The sequence below is a fragment of the Pecten maximus genome, chromosome 1 (assembly GCF_902652985.1).
Source record: "Pecten maximus chromosome 1, xPecMax1.1, whole genome shotgun sequence".
In the NCBI taxonomy this organism is placed as follows: domain Eukaryota; kingdom Metazoa; phylum Mollusca; class Bivalvia; order Pectinida; family Pectinidae; genus Pecten; species Pecten maximus.
In genome coordinates this window covers 46,883,671-46,895,404 of record NC_047015.1, presented here as the reverse complement: position 1 = coordinate 46,895,404, position 11,734 = coordinate 46,883,671, and the positions used below count along the sequence as shown (strand labels likewise).

Genomic DNA, 11,734 nt, shown 5'->3' with positions numbered 1-11,734 from the left:
CAATTTTCGTTCTCGTTAATACGAGAATGTTTTATTTTATGAATGCGTTTTCTTTTTCTATTTTATTGAATTATAAAATATCTATAATTTGATATTCTTTCTCTTTTATCTACTAAAAATACTTCGAAAAAGGTTTTTTTGAAGTCTCGTGCAACGGGATCTCAATATTTGTAAAATTCGAAATTATTGGGGTCACTGAAAAAATTTCTAACCGAGCTTTGGCTCACACTCAAATTTAACTGTGATATTTGTGAGCATTTTGAGCCAAATCAAGCAGAGATATGTCAAGTGTAAGTATGGATGGATTTTAACACAAGGACTGTCGCTTTTATCTGTGTTTCTTTTCATATTTTCATTCATATCGATCATAAAACAATGATGAGTTTGAATAATTTCAATACGCGACTTTGACGACAAAAACAATCTGTCATGTCGATTCTTGTAATGATATTTATAATATCCTATTCACTTACTTTTGTTTTAACATCGAATACAAACTATTAACGCACGTGCAATCAGGTACATTTCTATAACGAATACGGCACGAATAATCACAAGTAACTACGTAATCGGGAAGTAAACATTTGATTACGTGGTTATTTATAAATTTCCATCAGTCATGACTGTACGTATGGTAATGAACCGAAAATGAAGCAGAAGCAGCAATATTCTAATTAAACAAATGTATATACTGATCAATATACCTACATCAGGATCCATGATGTGCTATGTCCGGTCATGTTCCTCGTTTCAACTCTGATGTACATGTGATGACAACTTAACAGCTGATTTTTTTTTTTGGGGGGGGGGGGGGGGGGGGGGGGGTCTGTAATTTAAGACCAGACATGGACTCAAACTTGGGATCTCCGAATTCTAGAAGGAACGCTCTAAACGAGCTATTTCAGACTACATGCGCCTGAAGGCGATGGTTCAGGCAAACATTATTTTACATATATCCAGAACATTGTTGATGATAAATCTTACTGAAATATGTTTATTTTCAATTAATTTTGCAGGATAAGTAGCTTACATGGACTCAGTGTCTTAGAATATGAACTTTGTTTTGGCTAGGATTAATTAATGGAAGACATATGGCTATGATCTTTTGCTCTGGACAGAAAGAGCAAAACATACTTTACATATTTTAAGACACTGACCATGTTTTCTCTATATATTCTTGATATAGTTAAAGGTGGTCGGTTGGTATGTATACAGAGGTAACACATATGCATGTATAATTGCCTTTCATCAGACGACCAGGGTTTGATTCCCTGATCAGAGGTGAAAAGGTATGAGGTTACTTGTCCGACCACGTGGGTGTTCTCCAGTTTCCTCCCACAGCATTTAGTTTTGAATTAATAACTTGATCCCATGGAGTTATTTTCAAATACTCAATTTTTGAACATCTGATCATGATATAGTTTTACAGTGCATAATTTAAATGTGGACATATCTTGGAACAAAAGCAGTATATATCTCGATTTTAAATTCATTCAGACACTGGTTTTGATTGGTCATGAATGTCATTATGGTACTGTACATATCACATGAGGGAGATATTAATGTAAGATAGAAAAATACTCAGAACTACACTGACTAGCTGTGCTACTGGTTATTGGTAGTCATATTCCAATCACTCTTGCTGTATTCATAATCATATGCCAGGTCTATAGAAGAGAAGTCAAATCATTATTTCTCTTAACATATTTACATGTTCTTTCAAACCAAGAGTCAAATCTAGTTTCGGGGTCAATTGAATGTCCTCATATTTGTCCACAAATAGACTGAAGTCAGAAGACAATGATTAATTAACCTGTTGTTTCTTTTTCAGTGTTCAAACGTTGAGAATTTATCACCTCAAGTAATCCGGCAAGTAGCTCGAGAGCTAGGAGAACTTTGTAGTGATCCGCCTGAAGGCATAAAAGTATTTACAAGTGATGAAGATATTACAGATATACGGGCACAGATTGAAGGGCCAGGTACAATTATACACAAAGTGACCTATTAAATTTTGGATTTTGTACTTATGTACATATATAATATGTTTCCTCAATGGTCTTCAATAGCTCAGTCGTTATAGGGCTTGATCATGAGACAGTACAACCTTTGGTGAAGATGTGTGTGGCTTGATCCCAAGGCAGGGTATACAATTTGTGTTTCTCGGGAAGCTGTGATCACCGTGATATATCCTGAGCTGTTGTGACCGTGTCTTTGGGACTTTTTTGCCCAATTAGGGATGTCACAGTTCGTTTTTTTTCGGTTCATAAGTAGAATATTTACACAAGCAAATTATGTAAAACAAAACACATTAGTAAAACACATAGTTATCAGGGCTTCGATAAAGTACCTGTCCACTCTAGATGTGTTAAAATGTCACAGTTATGCCCTGATTATAATTGCAATCGTCTACTAGTCCTCTTCATATGTTATTGATCATGAGTATTAAAATATATAATATAAATATATAAATCCTGAGAAGTGTTTAATTTTTGTTGATTAATATTTCTTGTACAGTTACCATCTTGTGCATAAGGCCGTCTGCTACAAGAAAGTCAAAGTCACCATGTCGAACAATCCTAAAGAATACATGTACAGTTGTACTTACCATTGGGGTTGCACCTTTACACAGTACGGACTCACAGGCATAAATCATTCAAGATATGACACATTTAATACACACCTTTGTCCTTAATTTGCTGTCACTAAACAACTGCAAACTACATGTACTTATTTAGGACCGAACCAAAATATAGGAATTTTGAACTGAACCGAAAGGTGAACTTCTGAACCGTGGTTACATTAAATTTTGGTTAACCGTAACATCCTTAAATTGCACTGTGTGTTGTTCATTGAGGTTGTTTTCCAGGCGACTAAACTAAAAAAGGCTGCACCTTAAAATGAACCTGGCTGTTCAAAGGGTTGTAAACCCAACAAACCTCTACACACTCTGTAAAAGTATTTCGAACTGACACCATGTAAAGATGTTAATCAAATTGATGAGAAATGTTACATGTTTGACAGAAAATTGTTGTTTATTTAGTAATAGTCAATGGTTTTTGTGTCATATATAGTTATATCATGCTATCAAGTAAAAGTCTTGCCCACATATTTGTAACCATTTTATAAACCTCTATAACTAACCTTATTTAGAGGAGGGGGATTGGTATAACATTTTAACATAATGTGTGTACTTGGGTAATTCAATACAAAATAAAATAAAAATATGAAAATTTTCTTAACTATGGATATGCTCATTCTCTGTTTCAGCGGGAACTCCATATGCTGGTGGACTTTTTAGAATGAAACTTGTGCTAGGAAAAAACTTTCCTTCAGAACCACCAAAAGGTTTCTTTGTTACGCGGATATTTCATCCAAATGTTGCAAGCAATGGGGAGATTTGTGTGAACACTCTAAAGAAAGACTGGAAGCCAGAGCTTGGAATCAAACATATACTTCTTGTAAGTGACGACACCTCTGTACTGACTGAAGATATAAATGATACATTGATAGAAACTAGCACTTCACAGTGTGATGATGTGACAGTAGAAATAAAGGAATTTAACTCCAGGGATTCAACAGGTTTATAGAAATGAGACTAAGACTCTGTAAAAAGTATTGGATCTGGCTTGTTTGAATTAATACCTATTCTTCGAATAAAATACACATTTCCTTTTCAATAGACGAGAGTGAGATATCTGAAATATACATTATTGAGAAAACCTAGCTATATTCCTGTAGCAATCTTATTAAAATTAGACTTTAATTTCCGCTCCTCTACAATACTCTACGATACACTTCAATACAAGATCTAACGATGCCCCGTAGGAGGTCATCTCAGCATGTGAAATTTTCGGTGTGCTTTCATTCTTCGGAAATAGAAATACAGAGCAACCCGCTTATTTGCATACCCCTTTTTCCACGACAAAATATGCAAATAACCGGAGTATTCGTATAGGCGGAGTTGGGTTTTGGCCCCTCTTATACATTTTGTAGATCGTCGGGTCGGTACTCAAAATGGGCGCTTTATGATTGTTACGTTATTTGCATTAAAAATATATTTTTAAAAAACAACATTATTTAGAATATAAGAGTAAATACGAAATACATGGGTTGTTGTTCTTTGTAAATGTACAAATATTTGCATACACTTCATCGTTTACTACTTGTCACTCCGAGTCTCTGGGTCCGATACTATTGGTCATACGCGCGTGGGTTGGCACTACGATGTACAATGTCATCGTTTCAATTAACATTCATTATCGTCTCGAGATGCGTTGTGTTCCTGCTATGAGTATATTAGTTGTTTGATCATAGATGATGAACTGCTGAAGCAATAGACTGTCTTAAATGACCGTGACATGTTATTGTCGTTTGGGTTTGTTTTGGAAAATGGCGCACACACACAAAGAGTTGTCGTTCATTACACAAATTGATAATTTAACAAACGTTTGCTGTCCGTTTGGTTTTTCCTGCATCAAACAAGAGATAGACAGTGTGGTGAAAAAAAGTTTGAAATGGAATACTGTATAATTATAACGTGTACAGTAACGATTTTTGAAATCCAGTTGGCAACACAATCCGTCCTGTCGATGAGATATTGTTAAATAGTTTTCTGTTCTTCTTTAATTTCAATATAACGTCCAGAAGATTAACAACATTTTTATTACCGTGGCCATTATGGCAAATAGACATATCCTTCAAGCCCAAGAGTCGGATCTCAATTTGGGGAGTCAAAAACATACTCTCAATGGTCTACTGGATGCCCTGACATATTTCAAATCAAGCGCTGAATTGAGTCGCAAATAATAAGGAGACGCAACTGAAGGCTCGTATAAGACTCTTTGTCATTGGTGGATTAATGACGTCATTGACCAGTTTTCATCGGTTTATATTTGAAGCTCAAATGTCATGCTGAGATGACCTTCTACAGGGTATCGTTAGATCTAGTATTGAAGTGTATCATAGAGGAGTGGAAATTACAAGTCTAATTTTACTTAGATTGGTTCCTGTATGTAGTGTCACAAAGTTAACAGTTGGACCTGATTAGGTACTATTGGCACAAAAATGGATAGGGATGTGTAAAAATAGCATTGATACTGGTTACTACAGTATTATAGTCGGCGATGATGCCTAAATATTATTTCCAAATACCAGTATTTTTCCGTGCTTAGATCACTTTTCAAAAGGGAAAACATTTCTTACAAAGAATAAGAGACGTAATATTGAAGCCTTTAGGGCTGGTAAATGGAGCAGTGGTCCGTTATTTATCGGCACAATGTAAACATACAAATAGGTTGTACAAATATAAGGTTAATGTAAATCTTTCTTTATATGAAATTTGATTCAAAAACTTTAAGACTTGATCTATAATTATTTTTCACTTTAATACTTTTTGAGAAATTCCTACCTTTATCACTATTTATGTTTGTCGGATAATAAAAACTGAATTGCAGAAATAGAGGAGGGATATATTCAGGAGAATTTATAGTAGTAAATTGGCTCAACTTTGTGTTTGTGAAGCAGTCTAAATGTGTGAATTAGATGGTATTTATTGTTAAAAACTTGTATTTGAAGTTTTCAAATGTGTTGTTTTCATTGTATTTTCAGACCGTTAAATGCCTTTTGATAGTCCCTAACCCAGAATCTGCTTTAAATGAAGAGGCGGGGAAACTTTTACTGGAGCAATACGAAGATTATTCAATGAGAGCTAAATTATATACAGACATACATGCAAAACCTCCAAAGTAAGTATCAAATGATTGGAATTCAGTAAGTTTTCAATTTAAATGATTCATCTGGAAGCATTCTTAACAATACTAATTGATAGAAATACTCCTTCTGCAATCCTCAGAATGATGAGTCTATATTAAATAGTATATAATCAAATGTTCTTCCCAGAATGTAACATAGATGGGTACTTTAATAGGAAATACAGCCAAGTACAGATTTCTGCCTCCAAAATTTCACATTATCAGGGAGGTCGGCTTCCCATCATTCTTCAAATCTAACTACACCATAGTAATTGACTGAACCAGAAAACAGTATTTATTAAATTAAATCCCTACATGGATTTCAGAAAATATTTCTCCAAATAAATGCTTATGGATTATAATTATCAGAGGAAAATGCACTTCATTTATAAAGGAAAATCAATGCTTAGGGATTATAATTATCAGATGAAAAAGGACTTTCATTTATAAAGGGTTAATGATGTAATAGAAAAGATATTTCAAACATATTTATTTTCCAATATATTGATGATTAATGAAAATTGTTTTAATAAGAATTACCTTTACTTTTTTGACTACGTTGAGTATTTGTCTGAATAGATATTCAGTATAGTATGATATTGTGAAGATTTCTTTTGAAACTATAGGCTAAATACAGATTATTAAAACTATCAACTTCAATTTTTGTGTCAGATGAATAATTGAAAATTTATTAAGAATTTATCCTTAATTATTTGTTTTTTATTCATTTGTTTTAGTGTTAAAATATAATAAATCAAGAGATATATAGTATACTGTAATCAGACTGTGGTTTGTTTCTTCGTTTATAAGGGACATAACTTGTTGAACCTCTATATAAAGGACACTCGTTTGCCTTGTCCCTTAGGTGTCCTTTATACACAGGTTCGACTGTACCATTAAACAAATGCAGTAAATGCACGTTCCTATTTTATTCCTGTTTTCATGATAAACAGATTTTGTATTCACTACACGGAGCTAGATTTTCCACTTGTTTGCAAAAGTATACTAGGGAAAGATGTTCACACCTGCTAAATTTCAGGATATTTGAAGAATAATTAGTTGCTGTAAAATCAAAATGTTCATAAACTATGAAATATGATTTATGATAATGTAATCTATTTGTTTGTTAGAGCATGTCAGGGTGTCTTGTGTGATTTCTTCAAAGTGCATTACATTGCATAAAACAGACAGATACATAAGTTTTGTATACATGTGGGTTAAGGCCTACTTCGTTCTTACTACAGGTACTAAAACATGATGATTTACTACTTACATATAGAATGACTTTAACGAGTGTTGTGACTTTACTAGGCACTCCACAATAATATCTATACAAAACCAAAAAAACTTCAGCGAGCACTGAATGTCACAGTCAGTAAAATGCTCAGAACACAATTATTTTAATCACACTTGCTGACAATTGACAGAGAAAATTTTAGAATGAAAGCTTAAGGAACACAGAAAATTGTAGAATGAAAAAAAAAGATTTATAATCAGAGGTCCATTTATTTGTATATAATATAATGGTCTGTAGCTATAGGGAACAGTTTAATGATGAATTACTCAATGGAGATAATGTACCTGTTCCATTATAATTAACAGATCTTAATATCCAAATTATTTATTTGCAGAGCATCAACAGATTCAGGTTTATCATCACAATTGAAAGGAAACATTGAAGGACCAATGGCGAAAAAACATGCCGGTGACAAAAAACTCATAGACAAAAAGAAAAAAGAGAAAAAGAAAGTGCTGAAGAGATTATGACCCCCATTGTTTCTGTCAGATTTTATGTTTATTTTCCATGTTATTTATACATTTTGATGTGTCGGCCAGACATGTCACCTCATTGACATTCTTTTACGTACTGGTATGAACAATGCATTTTATACATAGGGAGTATCCGGTCAACACTCATTGGGCATACCGTCGTGACTGTAGAAGACACCAGCTGTGGCTAGTCCATGGCCTACGTTCTAATACAACTCCAACAGGTGGCAACGATCTGATAGTATTGATCATTTTATGAACTTTCATTTTATCTAGTGAAATCAACCAGTTACCAATTCTTCACTATGACGACAGCAAGTTAAATAGCATGTTTGATGTGCACAAATTTTGTTTTGTACATATAGAACTCTTATGACAAAGATTTGTCTTTAAATCAATCATGTGTATCATACAAATCTTAATATATAATGTGAAATAAATGTACAATAAATGCAATTTTTACAAGACATGCTTGAATGTGATGTGTATACCATATTTGACCTAAGCAGGGCGCGGGTAATTGACAGTGGGGGCGCCCTTATTAAGATTAATTATTCTGAAGTTTTATGAAACAGACTATACCTTATAGCAGAATACCGAAGGCTGTGGAAACGGTAAAATATTCGGTCACAAAAATATTCCAGATGAAGATACCTATTCATTATCATAGATTAAGCTTATACATCACTTGACTATTCCTGTAAACATGTAAACCATGCCAGCTGATCTTTAGACCAGTGTGTTCCACCATTTATGTTCAAATGGAACGCTTTTGTGTTCTATTTATAGACACAGGTGATCAACAAGAATGAAGTGTTTTACTTTATCTTCAAATAAAGATGGTAAGTTATTATTTGTATGTGTGTTTAGTTTCGGATGCTCTTTGCACTGACATGTCATCTGTAGGAATAGACAAAATGTAGCGAAAACTTGTACTCCAGTTACTTAATTTGCTGAAGAAAATTGAACACATAGAGTAGCAAAACATTTCACATGCATTATTACTTTTGAACACCATTTTGACACTCGGTCAAAGATTTATTTCCTTGAAAAAAGGTAGGGGCTCCCTTATTAGGGCAGGCCCCCTTATTAGGTCAAATACGGTATTGTTAAATGCCACCAAAGTTTTCTTTTTGGTCGCTAGCTTACCTCATCTTGGATAAAGGTTTACAAGCTACAATGTAATATAAAATTCTACATGCAAAATAGTACACTAAAATTCTCATAAGTATTTATTGTGTCCATATAAATAAACTCCGTTCTGATCTAGTTTATTAGAGATCTAGATCAATAGATTGGCAATCACAGATCGTGCAGCACAACAGAATCATCTTGTAACTGGGGAAATTCTAAAGTTAATGACAAAGAGAGAAATATTGTTGAAGTGGCAGGTGAATGAAGCCATCTAGAAATGTAGCAACAAGTCGGATAAGGTTATTAACAACGCTGCAACAATAACTACCTTGGTGTACATTACAGTGAAGATAAAAAACAACAATAACTACCTCGGTGTACATTACAGTGTAGATAAAAAAACAACAATAACTACCTTGGTGTACATTACAGTGTAGATAAAAAACAATAACTACCTTGGTGTACATTACAGTGTAGATAAAAAAACAACAATAACTACCTTGGTGTACATTACAGTGTAGATAAAAAAACAACAATAACTACCTTGGTGTACATTACAGTGTAGATAAAAAACAATAACTACCTTGGTGTACATTACAGTGTAGATAAAAAACAACAATAACTACCTTGGTGTACATTACAGTGTAGATAAAAAAACAACAATAACTACCTTGGTGTACATTACAGTGTAGATAAAAAACAATAACTACCTTGGTGTACATTACAGTGTAGATAAAAAACAATAACTACCTTGGTGTACATTACAGTGTAGATAAAAAACAACAATAACTACCTTGGTGTACATTACAGTGTAGATAAAAAAACAACAATAACTACCTTGGTGTACATTACAGTGTAGATAAAAAACAACAATAGCTACCTTGGTGTACATTACAGTGTAGATAAAAAAAACAACAATAACTACCTTGGTGTACATTACAGTGTAGATAAAAAGAGCTGTCAGTTTGATAAAAAAATCTTGTACACTAACACCTTTGTGTACAACAACTTCTACACAGAGTAGCCGCATCAACTTTTAACACAGTTACCCCCTCGGTGTACAACTTGCTTCACTAGTTTGATGAAGATGTCAAGGTGTAAACCTAACACTTAAAACCAAATTCTGTTTGTGAAATACGAAAGTCTATTGACATTTATACTTGGACATAGTATTTGAGATGTAAAAATTAAATGAAACCTAATTCAACAATTAAATTAAGTTTCAAAAATATCGGATCAGAAATGAAAATGTTTAGATAGCATTCAATAATATTCCTATAATAAATGTACATGTTTGTGTGCAAATATGAAAACTTGTTCTTGCAAAATCTTGATTTTTATAGATGAAAAAATAATGCTACATCACTACATGTATTTGTCTTTTTGTTAGGGCAATAGGTCTCTGATGATGTTAGGCTATTCAAATTGCCCTTCGTCCATGATCTTTCTAAAATGTCATATGCAAATTCCTGTTGGTCCCCAGTTGTATTGTTTCCCTTTGGAATATAGATGTGCATGTTAAATTGAGACTGATGGGAAAACTTAATTGCCAACAGATGACCATTTTTAGCTTGCCTCTCAAATAGAGGGGGAGCTTATGTTGTAGCCTGGAGCCCCACTCGATTTGCATTCTTCTCCTTCTAGAATATATCTTCCTGTCACTCAATTTGTAGTTCTTCTGCTTCTGGTAGAACTTCTACTCTTCTGAGAAGGCTCCTTTTCCTAGAAGGGTGTGAATCGAGTTGGCGTATGGAGTTGTCATCAGCCTTGGTTTCTAAATTTTAAGTTTTTGGCATCAGTCAACTCTGATATTTGGATTCATGGATGCTGTGGGGGTTAAGTTTTCTTCCTGGAGTCGGAATTAATAGGGGGGGACTATTATTTCCCAGCGTCAAACATGTTTCATAATAATGGCAATTTATCTGTCAACTTTTCTTTTAAACTTTTACTATTCATAAAGGACCGAGTGGAATTTGACCTCATTTTGTCAGAAGCATCATATGGGGAAGGGGAACATTTGAATAAGTGGTGAATTATTTCCATGGGGCTAAAGGGGTTGAAATCAATATGAGAGGTATTTTAAATTGCTTATAATAGTCAAAGGACCGTGGGTCTGACCTCCAACTGGCCTGAGGAGTAGGGACCCAATATGGGAAATATTAATTCTTTACCATTCTTTTGTAGAAATGTTGAGTGTTTCTCAACTTTGTGATATGTCCTATGATTCAATACAAGAATGTATATATATACAACATCATACATTAAACTTCGGATGGGTGTATATTGTTCTGTGTGAGGTTTTCTTAATTAGTTTTCTACTGTAGGGCTCTTCCTCAGATTTCTTATGTAGATTTGACTTATAGATATTAGAGCGTAAATGATGAACGACATCTGCGCTTTGGACAATTTCAAAAACTACAGAGCATTCATTTTTGCTTTCACATGACTGTCAATGCAACAAATAATCAGGAATGAATTGAAAAGTAAAAACCTGCTGTCTTGAGAACCAATACCTGGGTAAGATCATACAGATTAAGCCAATTCCTATTTTGAACTAGTGGAGTTGTCGGCTTGTCTTTAGAACAAATCATATCAGTTTGAAAAAGGTCATTTTACCCTGAAATTAGTGAAGTTTCTGTGGTTGATGTGAAGCATGTATTTGGCATCAATATTTTCTAGTCTCTTATCAAAGATATGATTACCCTATAGTAATGAGTTTGTCTGTACGTCCACAAATTTTGCTCCTGGCTCTAACTTTGGTATTTATAGACCAATTCACATGAAACCTGATCAAGATGGTTATTTCACAAAAATGCTCACTCGGCTAGAATAATCAAGGTCAAATTTTGCATCTTTTCACTGATAAACATTTTGTTAAGACACGAAGCAAAGGTTGTTCAAATTTACACATGGAGTCTACCGACCAAAAGTCAAGATCATCAAGTCCGAGTTCATGGTCAAATTTTGCATCATTTCACTGATGAAACAATTTGTGATGAAGCAAAGGTGTTCACAGTTGAACAAAGAGTCTACTGACTGAAGTTCAAGGTCAGCAGATCAGAGGTCAAAATCGCTGGGTC

General features: G+C 33.9%; 1 protein-coding gene across 1 annotated transcript; it reads left to right on the top strand.

Annotated features, from left to right (window-relative positions):
• The first annotated feature begins 163 nt into the window (after positions 1 to 163).
• On the top strand, positions 164 to 7,987 carry LOC117335612 (ubiquitin-conjugating enzyme E2 S-like). The gene is made up of 5 exons (XM_033895736.1): positions 164 to 290; positions 1,832 to 1,979; positions 3,268 to 3,458; positions 5,608 to 5,744; positions 7,382 to 7,987. Exons 1-5 carry the CDS (start codon positions 282 to 284, stop codon positions 7,515 to 7,517), a joined length of 621 nt encoding a protein of 206 aa, XP_033751627.1. The 5' UTR covers positions 164 to 281; the 3' UTR covers positions 7,518 to 7,987.
• Positions 7,988 to 11,734: the final 3,747 nt, after the last annotated feature.

Coding starts and splice junctions, on each gene's coding strand:
- LOC117335612 (XM_033895736.1), top strand. Junction 1,980..3,267: donor GGCACAGATTGAAGGGCCAG/GTACAATTATAC, acceptor TCTCTGTTTCAG/CGGGAACTCCATATGCTGGT. Junction 5,745..7,381: donor ATACATGCAAAACCTCCAAA/GTAAGTATCAAA, acceptor ATTTATTTGCAG/AGCATCAACAGATTCAGGTT.